Source organism: Chaetodon auriga, chromosome 12 (assembly GCF_051107435.1).
Source record: "Chaetodon auriga isolate fChaAug3 chromosome 12, fChaAug3.hap1, whole genome shotgun sequence".
NCBI lineage: Eukaryota > Metazoa > Chordata > Actinopteri > Chaetodontiformes > Chaetodontidae > Chaetodon > Chaetodon auriga.
The window spans coordinates 11,796,568-11,814,656 of NC_135085.1; the positions used below are offsets into that span (position 1 = coordinate 11,796,568).

Genomic DNA, 18,089 nt, shown 5'->3' on the forward strand with positions numbered 1-18,089 from the left:
CAGTCAAGCCTGTCCTGCACTGACGCCACATTGACAGATGCTCTATTGATCTCCATTAAGGGGGAGTCAGAAAGGCTGTGCCGAAGAGAAAAGATGTAATTGCCTACTGAGTGGCTGACAATACCAGACGCACTGACGTTATGGCTTGAAGTTAACCATAGCCACTGATCCAGGGTCAGATAACAGTAATCATTAAGGAAAAAAGGATATTGCTTTGCAGAGTCTGACTCCTCAGTCAATACAGCAAGAAAAAGCTCAAAATAGACTTTTGAAATAATCACCTCACATAAACAATAACTGCACATTTCAAGGGTAAACATCTGGATGTGTCTGGTCCTGTCTTCACTCCCTCAGGATGGCCAATCACGGACAGTGCGTCAGTTCCAGTTCACTGATTGGCCCGAGCAAGGCGTGCCCAAATCTGGGGAGGGCTTCATCGATTTCATCGGCCAAGTGCACAAAACCAAGGAGCAGTTTGGCCAGGATGGACCAATCAGCGTTCACTGCAGGTACGCAGCGGGGTTCATTATAGTCACGGCTCATGGTGAAACTAATTAGCATACTGATAATTAAAATAGATTAATTTAACTGAATGATAAGTGCAGTATTTATGTGGAATGTGGCACGCTCTTGTCCGAGCTCTGACACACTGAAAACTAATCAACCAGTCAATGTTTTCCTTTATGGCTGCAGTGCTGGCGTGGGGCGGACAGGTGTCTTCATCACTCTGAGTATTGTCCTGGAGAGGATGCGTTACGAAGGGGCGGTGGACATCTTCCAGACTGTCAAAATGCTGCGTACACAGAGACCAGCCATGGTGCAGACTGAGGTAAACGCTGAGCAGCATGTGGGACTCACTGATTCATTAAGCAGGCCGGAGACACGAGCAAGACGAGCGCTGATGCAGCTCACTGAGGCTACTGCCTGAAGCTATATTTTTAATATTTTTACTCTTTATATTTGGCTGATCATGGATATTTGAAACATTTCGATTTCCTTAAAAGCTGAAAAAGCTCATCGTGCTCTAAAAGCTCAACCTGTGATTGAACCTTTTTTGGATAACGATGGTGCTATTAAAGTAAACGTGCCTTTTTAAAGAAAAAAACGGGTGTAATATTATGAGTCAAATTCTGACTAAATCATTGACACCTGCTGCCTTCATTCAACCATATCATCTGTATTATACACTGAGAGGCAAAAAACAACCACTATACCACCTAAAAGAAACACAAAAAAATCTGGAATTGTCTTCATCATACTTATATATATTTTGTGATCTTTGTGGGGAGGCGGTTTCTTTTTCAACTGTGTGTACTCATTATTCAAAATGCTGCATTTGCTCATTTCATTCTGCGTTCCTCCATGTCATTATTACAACTGTCATTATTTTTCACAAATGACTTTTAATCAGGGAATAGGAAACATTTTTTTTTTTTCAATGTGATCTGCCGATCTGCAAATTTCCCTTTTGCCATCCCCCTGAGAAGAGTGTCTGTTTTTGGCTATGTGACAAAATGCATGAGAATCTTCTCAACCCATAAAGGAAGATTTCAGGCTTCAATTTATCTGAAAAATTCAAAATCACCATAACTGAGAGATAATGATAGATATGACTCATACAGGAAAGTCAGGATTTTAATAAAGTATGTGTTGCAATAGCACTGCTGTGATCCGAGTGAAGAAATGAGGCTGTATACTGCGGCTGTCCATGCCTGCTCATGGCACTGATACATTTTTATTGATTTTCATCCTCCAGGATGAGTACCAGTTCTGCTACCAGGCTGCCCTTGAGTACCTGGGTAGCTTTGACCACTATGCAACGTAAGTGAAGAGACAACCATCCACCCATCTTTCCGCTTCAAGGTCCACAAACAAACCAACAAGTCCAACAAGAGAAAGACGGCCTGAAACAACGTGAACATTGAACCTTTTTCCGGGAGCAAGGCTCGAAGACGAATCCTACACCAACAAGGACAAAAAGCAACAACAAAAACAGCAACAAGAAATCTGTGTCTAACAGCAGCCACACTCATCAGGAGTTTCCCTGAGGAGCTGGTGGGTGTGGAGACTGTCCATGTGTAATCCATATACTTACCTCAGTGTTCCAGTGTGAAGGACGTATAATACATGTGTGTTGTGGTCAGCTATCTCCAATATGAACCAGTGAAATACAAACGGCTTCTGAACAGGAATTATGATACTATATGTGTATAAAAAAAAACAAAAAGAAAAAAAACACAAAGAGCCTGGATATTTGCTGCACCCTAAATGGGCTTTTTATCCTCAACTTTGTATCTATTGGTTTGGTGTATTAAGGGGTTACAAAGTGCAAAGGTGAACATTTCTATGTGTCCGTGAGTCTGTTTCAAAGGTGTCTACCGCTACCACAGGTAGTTCTGGTTATAGTTTAAAGCAGATGACTAGCCTACAGTGCAGACTCGTCACCCTGAGGACTGTTGGAGAAGCATGTGGATGCTCATTTACCTGACGCACAGTGCCAAGAGAAACCATGCAGCGTGAACATGAACTGTGGCCTAACATATAGAGTCAGACTAGAGCCCGCTCTTCACACGCTGGCCAAGGATCACTTCACGCTCCCCGATCGCGTCCTCGCTGAGTAACAGCTGGCCTCAGAACAGTGATTAGAGCCCATCATATCCTCAACTGGGCTGAGATTTGTAGTGCAGTGCATTCTTCATTCAACAAAGCGTGCTTGCTATTTGCTGTAGTCCTTGTTCATCCTCCAGCTCAGCTCCTCTTGATGTCAGCCCCATTGTGTCAGTTCAGCAGTAGCTTATTGAAAGAGATGCTGATGAAGGAATTGAGCTTCAGCGCCTGTCTTTCTTGAATTTAAAGCAGTTCTCCGTCCATTTCTGCAGACATGATTTTGTGTGTTTTTACTGTATGTCTCTGCCTTATGCTGACTTATTTCTTGCATTTTAACATGCTGCTTAATGTTCACGCGTTGTGTGCTAAACTTTTATTGTCATACAGTATCTTAATCTGAGGATGAAAGCTGTTTCCTAATCATCTTCCTCCTCTGACGCTTACCTACTTGAATTGCACCACTTTGCAGTTAAATCACTCTGATATTTTAATATTTAAGGCTACAGAAAGATAACAAGAGATCCCCAAAACATTCGGCACAAGTGGTGAACTGTTCACTGTCAACAGTCCTCTCCCCTCACCCAACGGTCCCACCTTTATACAAGCTCCATTGGAATTCTCTCTGTTCCTAAACGCCACTGTACAGAACATCCCAACTTAACCAAATGACCTTGTTCCCTCCTCTGTCTTCTCCAGTACAACTGCACAAATCCTCGATATCAATATATATCTTTTCTTGATTTGACATATAATCATAGTTGGTCCCACGTGGTGATTGAAGAGCACAGCGATGTTCCAGTGTATCAGACATCTCGGGCGATTTCACCAATTTTGTACATACAGTCTATCATTGGAGTCCTATACAGTACAGTTACATACGTCTGAGCACAAGATATAACGTGGGATTGGATGTGATGTAGTTCTTATTGTCGCAGAAAAAAAGCCTTATTGTTATTGTTCACTTTGTCATATTTATTTCATATGATTTTTTAAGATATTTATTATTCTATTTTGTTACTTTTTACGTATGTTTTTCATTTATTTATTTGGGATATCTAGCAACTATAACCAATAAGATGTTGTTTACTTGTTTCTTTGGCGAGCCAATGTTAAAGTATGATATTGTCACTGTTTGTTTTTTCTTTATTTTTAATGGTCAGTTTTGGTGCTTTTTTTTTTTATTTGCTTTATTATTATAAAGTATGCCCTCTGTGTAGGGTGCTATTTGATACTGATTACTGATGTCCGACTCGTTAGCTAGAGATGTACATTAGAGGCAGACCTAGTTTAAGTTTACAGTGAAGCCTTTTCGATGCCCTCCCTCACTCAACCTCCCCGGTAACAGCCGTGGTGTGATCATAGCGTCAGAGGTGTGATCCACCCCATCGTGATAGGTTCAAGGGCATCAGAGAAATTAGGTATATAGAGCAGACTTGTGGGTGAAAACCTCAGACAAGCTGTTGGTATTTAGTTTGCTGGAAAGCACATGGTAGCAAGTGTATTTTTGACAGAGAACGGGCGAAGATTCGCCCAGCTACACGCACACACGCACACACACACATACACACAGGCACACATTCAAAGGTTATTGTTCAAACCTGAAATTATTCTGATATGAAATGTATGTGTGGTCCAGAAGTCTTGACAGTGTGTGACATATATGAAATATGTTATTCCTTGGATTTCTAATGGTTATTGTGTCAAGAGAAATATAAAAGGCACACACATGAAACATAATATGAAATGTGTTGAGGGCCAGCTCTGATGACGCCACCCCCCTCACATATGTACCCTGTTCTTTCCTTTCAAACCATGGATGTAGATATTGTATCTTGACTTTGTATTAAAAGCAGGATGATTGGATATACAGCACAATGAGCTGCTTGATTCCTGTGGGTTTTTTGGTTGTTATTCACTCCTCGTCCACGAGATGGCACTAAAATGAACTCAGTTGCTCTCCTGTCACTGCACCCAGCTTCCACTAAACACACGACACAAAATTACACCAAGAAAATGTTTGGAAATTGGATTCAACTCTCAGAATGCTCAAAGAATCTCCAGATTTCACAGAATTAAACAGCGTTCAGTTCTGCTGTAACTTCAGCTGCAGCTTTACAGCAACGCAGGACAGAAGCAGGATTAGGTCACACATACAAGAAATATCATCTGTTATCTAAACATCTATCTTGAAAGTGAAATTTACTTTTTGATTTTTGACTTAGTTTACTTTAAGCCAACGGACTGGCTTAATATTGAGCACATAGACATAAGAGTGTTATCAACCTCCTCATTTAACTTTTGCCATGAAAAGAAAGAAAATTAGCATATAAGCACAGGCGCCAGGAAAGGGAAGATCACCTTCCGTTAGTCAATGAATGATGAAAGGTATTTCCAGACACGTTGTATTTTCTATCATCCCCTTTCTTTAATCAGTGACGTCCTTTAAACAACCAGCGTTAGGCCTGTGACGATGAGATGAAGAGGAATGTTGCTCTTCACAGTGTGTATTTTCCGCGCAGCAGGGCACACACCCATACATTGCATGCACAAGGAGATGTAATCAGCTGTAAATTCACTAATAACGAAACTCACTCTGGACTCATCTGATCTCAGCACAGCTCTACGCGTGTTTGACTCTTCAGCACCACATGCAAGATACAGAAGAGTCCACGCACAACCACCTTACCCTCATTGTTTCTGACTGCGATGTGCCTGTTGATATGAAGAGCTGCTGCACCTGCACGGTACTATGTGATTGGCTAATCCTTTCACCTACTACTTCCTCTAAATCTGTCAGAAAGCTTATTCATATATAATGCTTTGACGATGTCAGGAATGTATTGTTCTGTACGTCACAGGACAGTTCCTGTATTTGAACGCTTTCATGACTCACCTGCATTATTTCCTTCTTGAGAAGTGTTCAGACAGGCCCAGTAACTTTAAACCATCAACAAGTAGTCGTTAAGTGCCATTCATAATGAAATCGATCTCACCCACCTGTGTAAGTAAGCATTTAATGTGGGTAGCTGATTTGCCTCACATGGTGACAGTGCAAACCAAACACAAAGACAAGTCACGAAAGTCAGTGTGACCCTGAACTGCTGCTGCTCCAAAAAAACACCTGCTGATCACAACAGGCCACGTTTATCTGCTGGTAATCTGTGACACAGTATGTTCATTGTGAGAAGTTATTCATCCACACGCTTCAATGCAAAATTCTGACTATTTACTTATTTTATCCATCCGTTCCCTGAACTGTTGTATGGATTAAGGTTAGTTCAAGAGTAAAAACTTTTTTGTCCAGTAATGCAGGCAATAATGGAAATGTATCATTATGTAGTGCAGGAGGAAGAGAGGGTCTGGTTTGCCTCAGTACCAGGTTTTGAATGTGCAGTGGCTTTGACAGTGGGGTGGATGGTGGTCTTGTTGGCTCTCAGGCACATCTGCTTCGTCTTATTCACATTGAGTTCAAGATTGCTCATATCAAACCACTCAGTCAGTTCTGCAACATTGTGCGCATATGAGCTCAAAGACTGAACGGTGGTAAGGTGAGCTACCAGAGCCATCTCCTCTGTGTGCTCGACTGAGGTGAGCCATTGCGATTGCTGATCTTGTTGGTATAATCAAACAGGGGACAGGAAGCAGGCCTGAGGAAGAGTGTATGTAAAATCACCACTCCTGCTTACTTTAGTGAAACTGAGAATATTTTCCTCACTAACCCACACTACAAAATAGCTAAAACTACTATCATTGTGGCAAGTAACAGCATTTGAAGGGCTAAACTCCTTTCTAACAGAAAACACTGACCACTCAGCAATTACTAAATCCTTAATTTCAAACCTACATGGAGAAAGGTTAGCACAGCACTCTGAGCTGCGTACTGAGGCAAAGGTGGAGGAAAGGTGGAGAGTGAAGAGAGCCAACATCTGGAACAACACCATGCAGTCATATGATGGCCTGTGGTGTGATGCTGCGGGCAGCTGGACAGGAAAATTGCCCAACCTGAGTAGAGTAAGTAAGAACAGCGGTCTGAATAACCTCTGATGGTGGTGTTTTTGTACTGTACAGTACAGAACTACTCATGGTATAAATACAGTGAATGCACATGTGCATGTGATCCCTGGCACTGTAAAAATCAAATGTGTTCCTAAATATAATGTAAAATGCTTTTTTGTACACTTCTGTTTCATTATTTATGATTTGATTTTATTTGGTCTCCAAGACCCTAATTGTAAAAACAGTCTCTAAGTGAAGGCGACGTGTTTCTCATTGGAAATTATTCAGTGATAATCAGGAATTTGTGATAACTTCCATTTCCCCCAAAAAATATCCTTGAATACCTTTTATTAAATTACTTCAAAGTCTTCACTCCATATAGAATATGAGTCTGGACAGACATGGATGGAAACTGCAACTTGACTGGTTGGCAGAGGTATACAACCACATAATTCTAGTTTCAAATAAACATACAAATACAAATAAATACAAATAAAAAAATGATTAACAAAACTGTAAGTAACACTGTTTTCATTGAGCAAGACAGGTTCTTAACCTTAAAGATCCAAACCAGTCAAATATAACATACACATAAATGCAGTAGTAATATTGTATCGAAAAAAAAAAAAAAAAAACCTCATATATAACAGTAAAAGACTGACAGGTAACATTTTACTGCACAATGAGTACTTTTACCTTTGATTTCTGACAATACTGATGGATTTTTTAAATCAGGTTTTGAATGCGGGATTTTTACTTGTAGTGCAGTATTTTTACAGTGTGGCGCTTTTTCTTCTACTTAAGTATAGGGTGAGAATACTTCCTCTACCGCTGAAGAGCTGCAGGCCATTCTTTCTCTGATGTGTATCTGTGCAGGCTGAGCAGGTTGCCTGACGGGAAACATAGTACGACTGTCGTGTCTCAAACACACGGCCGCTGCATCATACCTGTGTCGCACTGTGCGCATGTGTGTGTGTATGCAGGTGTGTGTCAAAAGGTCAGGATAAGCAGCACCACCCACAGCAACCGTTGGCATGAGTGTGCAGAACGTGTGGCCTTACCACCTGCCTTCCTTCACCGATTGGTTTTAGTCTGAGTGAATATTCCCTCCTCTCACAGCTGATTGGTTGACTTCATAATGACGGTCCTAAAAGCAGGCTGTGGTCGCCAGTGTGTCACCTGGCTCACACTGCTTCAGAGTCACTTCCAGGATTCAAGACCTCCAGATCTACACTTTCAATGCACGTATGAGAGTGTGTGTGTGTGTGTGTGCACATGTGTGTGAGCTGGAAGTCTTTATTTGCCATCATGAGTCTGAAAAGCAGGAGATTCTCACTGGACAGCTCTCTGTGAGTATCAATATTTTACTCTTTCACATCCTTCACAATATTTTGTTGAATTTAGACAACAATATTCATCTCCAACAGCAGACTAACGGTGTAAATAAGTCAGTCTAAGCACCAGGTGTGCATAGTACACTCCTGTTACTTTGCCAGTGTTTGTAGCTGCTGGTTTATAAAAGTGAAAGCATTCTCCAGGGATCCCTGCTGTTGCCCAGAGACTGCAGACGTACCACAGGTCTAACAGGCAGACACTTAGCCCAAGCAGAGAGAGAAAGTCAATACAGCTGCGACTCAGGGAGGTTTCTAAAGGAGTTTGGAGCTAACATTAACTTTTGCTTTCGCATGGACGAGCGACTGACAGAGATATTCGATTGGCTTCACAAATTAACAAGAGCAGCATATTCACTTAATTTACCGGTTTACTCCTCAGCCAACAGTGCGGCTGATGCTGCACATTACATATCTTTGTTGATCCATTATGTAAGAAATTCTTTGTGTTTGTGGGCGAACACGTTAATCTCTGTGCAAAATCAGACTTCACCCGATGAAAACAATGAAGGTTAAGATAACAGAATGTTCACCAGCAGCACACAGGAGCTGTTTTCTCCATCCCTCTATATCTTTTTATTTGCTTTCTGAACTTGTTGCTGTTCTATATCTGTCCCACCTGCGTGCGTCATATAAAAGCCGGATCATCAGTCTGACATTTATCTCCTGCTCTGTTGGGACAGCTCTCAGGACAGCTTTGGACCCCTTGGCGGAAGAAGGGGCAGCAGCAGGTTGAGTAGCAGGAAATCAAGACACAGTCATAGTCTGGACGATGCCCGACTGGAGATCCAGGAACTGAGTCACAGCCTCAACTCCAACATTCCCCTCAGGTAAGCTACACTGGGGTTTATAAAAAACTGCGAAAGAGACAGCTTAAAGATTTGAACTCATAGTTTTACAGAGACCTGATAGCATCATTTGTCTTAGGGTAGAGCATTTCTCTTGTTTGTGTCCTCAGGAAGCAGACCATAGCAGAGGAGAACCTTGATCGATCAGATGGGCTCATCAGCAGCAATGTAAGTCCTCTTCACATCACCCTGCTTCCCTCAACACACGTATTTTATCATGTTTTCTTTGCAGAGCAGGGAGAAATAAAGTGGCTTTAATCAATAGTTCTGATATAACAATGCTCCAAATACCAATGTGAAAACAGTGTGAAGCTACAGAGAATTATCCTCTGAGTCTGCAGCTCATTCTTCAGCTGTTTGCTGTGGTGGTTTTCTCTCACCTCTTGCATAGCGTTGTTTTTGGACACGGCAGGCAGCTGTTGTCAGAGGAAAAACCTCCAAAATCCTACTTTACACTCCCTGCTCAGCACCACACAGCAGACAGACACAGTTAGCAACCAGCTGGTGAACACAGCAGAGCATTTAGCAGCTAAGGAGCCAGATATTTCCCTCAGGAGTCGGTAGAGACCAAAAACAGAGCTAAAAGAGAATGAATATCGGACTGAAGGTTACATTCGTCAGTAGGCCAAAAAACATGGATCCAAATGAATTAGAAAGTTCCTCCTTAACTGCTGGATGCGTAAATAACAGCCTGTTTGCTAACATATCAACTCTAAAGCTGATTATTACGATTATGCCCCCAAGTGGCCAAAAAGAAATCTGTTACAGCGGGTCAAGTATTACATAACAAACATCAAACCTGTTTTTTGCACCCCCCCCCCAAAAAAAAATATTTTTTAATACATTGCTATTTTTCCCCTCCAGGGCTTCCTGAAGCACAACAAAGCCTTCCACAAGCTGTTTCAAGAGATTCCTGAGGGGGAGAATCTGACACAGAGTGAGCTCAGGGCCACAGTCTGTTACTCATTCACTGATATTGATTATGGAAATGACATCACATTGTGTCCTTTTTTTAACTTTCTGTCTGATTAAGTGCAGCCTAATACACTGTTTGCCAAGTGGTCCGCAGTGAATGCTGCTTTACTAAATGATTCAGCAGCATGTCTCTGTGGTCAAGGTGGCATTTCTTCTGCTGTCATGAGGAACACCTGCCTCACAACCTCAAACTGTGTGTGCTATCTGTGTGCGTGTGTGTCCATTGTAGCATTCACCTGTGCCTTGCAGAAGGAGGTGCTGTATCATGGAAAACTCTTTGTTTCGGAGAACCATGTGTGTTTCCACTCGTCCGTGCTGCTCAAAGACACCAAGGTAACGCGCTCAGACACTTTAAGGTGAAGTCTGATTCACACTGGATTAATGATTGAACGCTGACAGCTCATAACAGCTGAGTGCGTGGCCTTTCTCACATTCAAAATCCCTTTTTAGGAATTGAACTCTTTTATTTATTTTTTTATTGTAGTAAAAGGAAAAACAGATTTTGAGCTTAATGTTCCTGAAGCTGTAAAGGTGCCGTTCATTAGTTATCCACTTTGAACAAGCCTTTTTTTTTTTACCCAAATATCAAGAAATTATTCTCGTATTAGAAATTATTTTAGAACCCTGGATGGAAATTCAGATAACAAACTGGTTCTTTACCTTGGTTATCTGCCTTTTAGGTCACACTAAGATTGTTCTACATGTGTAGAAAGACTGTAATGTCCATCAAAAATCTAAATATTCTGTCAACACACTGCAGGTGGTGATTCCTGCATCCAGCGTCAGGGAGGTGAAGAAACACAACTCAGCTTTATCCATGTTGTCTATTCAAACTGCTGATGGAGAGAAGGTCAGACTACACTTTTCACTTTTTATTCTATGGCTTTAATTATCTTTGTATGGAACAAACTCTGATCGTAAAACCTCCTGTAACCTCCTGATGTCCTTCTCTGTGTTTGAACTGTATGCATGGATGATCAGGTGCTTTTCATTTACCTTGTGTAATATTTGTTATATGTTCTGTGTTGTTCTGTATGTGTGTTAGTTTATTTTGTGTAGTTGTGCATTGGCTCGTTTAGGGACGAACTAGCTAAGCCTATAAATGCAGTGGTATGTGACACTGTTCCCTATTTAAATGAAACGTTACATTTAGTAGTAGCAGGAGTTTCTCTAATTAAAAACAACAGTACATTTAATTCAGTTTAGCTCAAATGTGTCAAAGATGAAGAGTTAATAAGACTGGAAACTGTGATTCAAATTTCTGCAGTGAAGCTGACAGCTTGTCAAGCCAGGATGTCAAATGAACTTCGCGAACACTGAGTTTGCACGTAGTTTGCTTTGCTCCAGGATTAACCCTTAACCCTAACCTTTTTTCTCTATTAGCACTCATTTGTGTCGTTGAGGAACCGCGAAATGTGCTTTAAACTCCTCCAAACTGTCTGCTCACATGCAAAGGTAGTTGCTCCAACAATCCGCATGCAAAATAAAGGCATCGTTTCTCAAACACAGTCCACTCAGTGTAAACTTTCTGCGTTTGTCTGAACCAGGGGGAGAGTGCCAACAGCAGCCCTCATATGTCCTCTGCAGAGAATGAAGCGGATCATGACATGGTAGGTTTGCTGCTCATCTAACTCAACCAAAGCAGGAATCTCGGTCATCTTGTTATAGTCGGGCTGATATGAGCGCATGAACAGACTTCAACGCTCTGTGACTCTGTCCTTGTCTACAGGCCTCCAGTTATTCCAGTTTGGAGGACAGCATGGACCTGAGCAGACAGAACAGCATTTATCTTGATAACAGCTTTCCTCTGATGTCCAGTGACGGTAAGAAGTGTGTAATCGTCACTAGTTAATATTGTGTAAATGCCTTGTACCAGCAGAATAATGTTTTTTCCAATAATAACTTCCACTTTTCTATTTTCTATTCTCTACATGTTTATTACTGAACTGAAATATCTTAACAGCCACTGAATGCGACAGCGTACATCCTCTGCCTTTGCAGGTCCGACACAATGCAGCTCCACTCGTCAAAGCTTAACAGACGAAGACGTCCAAAGTAAGAACTCACAAACAGGCACGCACAGACTGTAATATCTGCACATGTTACCCATAAGGCACGGAGGAACGAGTCATCGCAGAGTCACAGGCTGATTTTTCTCTCTACCAGCTGTATCGTGGATTTGGAGCATCATCGAGAGAGTAACACCCTTCTTCCTCCTCAGAGAGATGAGGAATCTCAATGTTGTCTTCTACCTCTGTATGATGCTGTGAGTATTGTTATTCCTCACCGCTGAGGCTCCATCTCCAGTGCTTTAACCACATTTACTGAAGTGCTCTACTTCAGTGCAATTTTCAGGTAGTTGAGTATTATATTTATGAGACTTTATGCTTCTGTTCCACTACAATCCAGAGGGCATTACAGCATCGTTCTCTTTATTCTACCACATGTATTTGTCAGCTATTGTTACTGGTTACTTTCTAGATTAAGACCTAACATACAAAACAAACACAATGCATTGTTATAGATTACACCTGCTCATATATAGAAAGTGGGAAAAACTAAAATTCTATAGTTTTATATAATTTACCAGTAATAATACTGCAAGAATATATCATTATCATGGGGATTTGATGCAGCACGCTCAGACAAGTTGGGACAGGAGCAACTAAAGAATGGGAAAGTTGTGGAATGCTCCAAAAACACCTGTTTGGAACATTCCACAGGTAAACAGGTTCATTGGTAACAGGTGAGAGTGTCATGATTGGGTATGAAAGGGGCGGCCTGGAAAGACTCAGTCGTTCACTAGTGAAGAATGGTGCGAGGTTCACCACTTGGTGAACACACTACATGGGCTTGGGGACACCTTATATAACACATTTTGTTAGCAAATAGTTGCATTCTGCTTTTATTTATGTTTGACACAGTGTCAACTTTTTGGATTCGGCTTGTATGAATCAAACACCCACAGGCACATTTCAGTATGTTGACTTAGTGGATTGGATCTCTCAAGAAAAGAAAATAATCTGATCCTTGAGATGTGTTTATAGAAACATCATCACAAAATGTTCTCTCAGGCTGCACACAGATACAATTTACTGATATCTTATTGTCAGGACTGTACAGTATGTTCCCATCTTAGACCGTCTGCTCGGCTTTTGATTCCTTCTGCACAATTTACTTTCACTTTATGAGCGTATGTGCATTGTGGTGGGTGACTGTAGACTCCCAGGCATCCAGGTGATTATAGTGTGTTTGCAGGATGGCGTTGCTCCTGTTGGCGTCTGGGTACATTGGGCTGAGGATCATCGCACTGGAGGAGCAGCTGAAATCTCTGGGAGCCCTGACTGAGTTATCTTTACACCACAGAGAGTAAGCAGACACACAAACAGAAAGAAAAAACAGTCAAGGACAGAGGAGGAAGTCTTCCGGCTACTGGTTAAGTGGTGTGTAGGTGGTTCAAACTGGTTTCGGTGACTTTTAAAACCATTACTGGCAGATCAGATCGGAAATGAACAGAGTGGTTCTGCAGGTTCACATCAGCAACATGGACAGAAGATAAGTGATCACATGGCGGCAGAGTCACACCCATACATTAAAAAACTGGCACCAGTTTTTACAACAGTGAGGAACACCACTTAAATCTCTGAATGATCCACTCAATGTGTATTTAACTGAATAATGTTCTCTTTTCTCAGTGGTAGAAAATAAGTAAGTAGATTTACTCAAGTACTGTACTTTTTGAGGTACTTAAGTATATTCAGTTAAAGCTATTTTAAACTTCTTCTCCACTACATTTTATGGGGAAATATTGTACTTTTTACTTCTCAGTTTATTTTACTGCTACAGTTACTTGCTACTTTGATCTTATTAAATAGAAAACATGATCAACTTCTTGAATATGATGCCTTGTCATAGATCAAAGGCCCCACATGCCCTCACAGGTGTTTTCAGTGATGTTGCTGATTCCATCTGCTCAGATTAGAGTTAGAGTGCAAAGCTATGCTGCCATTTACATGAGGTCATCCTGTACTCACAAGAATAATAAACTTGTAAATTTCCCCACAACAAGACAAATATAATATATTGATGTATATATTATATACATCATCTCTCGGTCCCCTGAAGGTTCAGTAACTTAACACTCATTTTGCAAAGTGAGTACTTGTACTTTTGATACTTTAAGTCACATTTTGCTGGTAATATTTTTGTACTTTTACTCAAGTAGAACATAACAGAGTATTTGTACACGGTGGTGATGTTACGTTTTCTTAGGTAAAGGATTGGAGCACTTCTTCCACCCCTGATCTCGTCAAGGTTTCTACTTAAGAAATTGCAACTTTTTCGTGCTACATTTAACATCTATTCCACCACATTTAAGAAGGGAATACTTTTTTCTGTTTAATCCACTACAGTTTTTTTAAGAGCTGTAGTTCACAGCTTTACACACAAATCATGTGACTGACACATAAAATATGATGCACTGATAAAAGAAAGATTAAACTCCTCTGCAGTATGTAAAGAATTTAAGCAGCTAACCTAAAAATCAGCTTTTATATTAATGCATCTAATTAGAGCCAGTCTGCATAATGAAAACTTTACTTTTGACTTTGCTGATAGTTGCTATGTTCTTTTACTTGAGTAAGATTCCGATGGCAGGACTTGCATTTCCACATTACGGTGTTACTTTTCCTTGATGAAACGATTTCTACGTGCGCCGCGGCAGTCCTGTCCTCATGCTGCCTCTTCTTCTTCTGCAGGTACCAGGAAACGTAGCCAGCAGCAGGGGACTGTGACAAACAAGGAACTCATGCAATGCACTGCTTTATTAAGATCCTGCTGTACACTGATCCCTGTCTAGACAGACTCCCAGAAGCATCTTAGCAGTGAGACTCGGTCCATTTGACCCACGGTGCATCTTTCAGTGAAAGGTTTTGTCCGAAGAATTTTACAATATTGTGCACAAGCTAGTTTCCTCACAGCAGAAACTGAACCCCTGTGTCAACAACGTGTCTATAGAAGATGCAGGTCAGCAGTAAGATGATTTTGGGATGTCTGAACCAGGCCACATGTGGTTAACTACATGGATGACTGAGTGTGTTGGCAGAGAAGCACCAGGACAATATTTCTGTTAGGAGTGTACTCGTTTACTGCTGACACATCAAAAACTGACACGAAGATCTCCTGCACTGAGCCATATGGAGGCATCCTGCTGAAGCCATGTTTATTTCCTGGCCGGTGAACAGCTGAGCTCAGCTTGCAGAGGTTGCTGAAGTCTTGGCCATTTTGGATCAGCATAACCTGCAACAAGGATCTTAACCAGAATGTGAAAGAAGCTGGTGTTGTTGCTTGATTTGAAATCATCTGTATGTTATGGAATGAGGGTTTACAGTGTGTGAGTTAAGGGCTGGAATCTAAAGGCATGTTATTTAAAGACTGTTAATGACAATCATCAGCCAGCAGAGGGCAGTCACTCCCTTAACTTGACATGAGGCACTAAGGCAGGCTCTCACTTGCACTTTTCGGGCCTGTCAAATCAGTCCTGTTCATTGATATTGCTGAATTTGTGGTGTTCGTACACAATGTGACCAAATGATTTCCAGGGCTTTAAACCAAGTTTTATGGGCAAACATTCTGAGAATTCTGTGTGTAACTGAAAAGCAGATTTAATATGTGGTGTCAAACACCTGTGAGGATACATAAGCGATTGTTCGTCTGCTCTAATATTGTGTGTATTTAGAAAAAGATACACGGGTCATGTTTAAATCTGATACTCATCAAACCATATTAAATAATTATGAAACTGTTTTCCAAAACTTTTCCAGCCCTGGGAAACACACTGTTACAGCTGGACAAACCTACACCTTATCTGCCATGTCATGTAATCCAAAGTGTTTTTGTATGACTGACTACCAGCTCTGGTTCTTATTAACTTGTGCACTGTATAAAAATACAATGATTGTTTAAAACACAATACGGCCAGGTTCAGATTTTTGTACATAAGTGATCTTTTTTATTATTTTATCGTCCATAAAAAGGTCAAGATTCAGTCCCATGAATTAATTTCATTACATCATATTCTCAGTTCAAAAAAAGCAACATAAAATTACAAATCATAATACAAAGAATAGAATAGGTAAGTACAGTAACCATATAAACAGCCCACTAATATTGTCTAGCCCTCACCCACCCACCAACCCACCCACCCACCGCTGCCCCGCTCAAACTCTAGCACAAAACTCAAAACAATACATCAGTTAGTATCAGCAATAAAAAATTCAAATAAATGTCCCGTTTTTTTAAAAAGCGCTTCAATGTTCCGATGCCATGAGTTCAGCTTTACCCTCACATAGAATACGTAACAGAGATCCCACCCTGTCTCTTGCTCTGCAAAACACAATAGACATGCATACAGTTTTCACTGTTTGACCCCCCCCACCCCCCCACCCACCCCCCTTCAATAAACATTCAGGGCCAGAGGATACAATATACGTCAACCATAGTGGTGCATCAATAAAACGGCAAGTTTCCAGCCCGTTTCTTGAACCCCATGATGAAAGAAAGGTGGATCCAGTGGTTTCCCTGATAACACGACCTGTCCAGGAGAAGCTGAGGCCTACTTCTAATTCCAGAGAGACGTGACAAGTCTCTCGAATTCTTCTGACAGCTCAGATCCCTGGTTCAAGATGGTAACAGATGTCCATGATTTAAGAGACACGAAGCACAGGATGAGAATGGAAAGATTCCCCGTTGGAAGGGATGACAGAGAGCGAGTGGTGTTCAGTAACCTTTCCACTGCTTACCAAGCCCCACTTGTACTCCCAAAATGGAGTAATCAGATCAGTGCTAGTTCAGTAAATGTTCCCTTATAAAAACAAACAAACAAACAAAAAAAACAACGCAGCTACGATCACTGAAACTGATGAGTCTTCCGTGGAGCAGACACCTTGCGTAGATCTGAAATATGGTGCTAGCATGCAACCATAAAACCAGCTCTTGTACTTTTTCGGGTCTACGCACGGGGCCTGGAACTACTTATTCGAATGTGATGTTAGTATCCATAATGCTGGCCTGTAGAAGACAGTCAATAATAATGAAGACACACAAACTTACATTTTATACCCTTATTACACTTTGGATGCTTTGTACAATAGTGCTGAACTTAAGACCTGCTTTTGTCATGCTTGATCTGATATATATAAATGTGTAAATATACTGTGTATTACAGTACATGTATTATGTGTCTGTGCATATGTATGTTGTGTTTGAATGTATGTGTATGTGTATGTGTAATGATGTGCAAAGGTGTGTGTGTTTGTGTGGTGGAACCTGCACCACACCAACAGTGAGAGGCTCAAATATGGCTTGTGTCAGACATGAAGCGTGCTGCCACCCATAAGAGAGCTCCTGTACATTTAGGGCCGCCACAGAGGTTAAACAGAGCTAGTAGGCATGATGTCCCGTCCTGGCACCCGATCTGAATCACATTGTTAGTCACAACGTCAACACGCATGGTTCTGAGACGCAAAATCCATGGCCCTACACTACGTCAAACACGTTCAGATTAATTACATCAAGACAAAAACATCAGAAAAAAAATGTGCTGAGGATAATTGAGAACAGGGGGCGGACTAACTGTGGTAATGAGAGCTACTGGAACAACACTTGGAAAACGAACTGTGCTGTAAGACTACACGTTCAATCAATATTACACAAAAGAGATTCTGATGAAGCAAAAAGACTTTTCTGGATAAAACGGACATGATCTTCATTAGTTTGGTGAACCAAGCAGCTAATCTGTCTGTTTCTACCTTTACAGCCTCCAGATCCTGCCAGAGCATCAAGCTCCAAGAGAGCATGTTCACCAGAAGAGACAAATTGCTAACAGACCTCCTCAACAGCTGCACTTCAGACAGTTGCATATTTAGGAAACACACTTATTCACTTTCTTGCTGAAGGTTAGAGAGAAGAATGACTCCACTCTCAAGCTTTCATGTGCAATACTAAACCACAGCCAGCAGCTGGTTAGCTTAGCTTAACATAAAGACTGGAAACAGAGGGAAACAGCTAGTCTGGCTCTGCACAAAGGTAACATAATCCACCTGCTAGAACCTCTAAAGTTCCCAAAGTCGTGTGCTGGATTATTTCCTGTCTGGCTGCAGTGACTTCTGCATGAGAGCTCATCTAACTCTCAACAAAAGAGCAAATAAGTGCATTTTCCTTTAAATCTGCCTTATTCCTGCTGTTCCCAAGCCAGTGCAGCCTGCCCAACACT

At 41.3% G+C, this 18,089-nt stretch overlaps 2 protein-coding genes across 9 annotated transcripts in view; both read left to right on the plus strand.

Moving 5' to 3' along the window:
• The window catches only part of ptprsb (protein tyrosine phosphatase receptor type Sb), a 67,474-nt gene extending 62,989 nt beyond the window's left edge, over positions 1 to 4,485 (plus strand). For all 8 annotated transcript variants that reach the window (XM_076744484.1, XM_076744485.1, XM_076744487.1 and 5 more), the window contains 3 exons: positions 355 to 509; positions 694 to 829; positions 1,757 to 4,485. In XM_076744484.1, coding sequence (XP_076600599.1) covers positions 355 to 509; positions 694 to 829; positions 1,757 to 1,825 — 360 coding nt within the window. In that variant the 3' untranslated portion in view covers positions 1,826 to 4,485. The remainder of the gene's footprint in view (positions 1 to 354; positions 510 to 693; positions 830 to 1,756) is intronic.
• Positions 4,486 to 7,788: 3,303 nt separating this feature from the next.
• Positions 7,789 to 16,713, plus strand: LOC143329339 (uncharacterized). The gene is made up of 13 exons (XM_076745181.1): positions 7,789 to 7,952; positions 8,678 to 8,824; positions 8,953 to 9,010; positions 9,707 to 9,779; positions 10,047 to 10,150; positions 10,578 to 10,667; positions 11,201 to 11,272; positions 11,365 to 11,427; positions 11,547 to 11,640; positions 11,819 to 11,872; positions 11,984 to 12,083; positions 13,076 to 13,186; positions 14,575 to 16,713. The coding sequence occupies exons 1-13, from the start codon at positions 7,879 to 7,881 to the stop codon at positions 14,588 to 14,590; spliced, it is 1,056 nt and encodes a 351-aa protein (XP_076601296.1). The 5' UTR covers positions 7,789 to 7,878; the 3' UTR covers positions 14,591 to 16,713.
• The last annotated feature ends 1,376 nt before the right edge of the window (positions 16,714 to 18,089 follow it).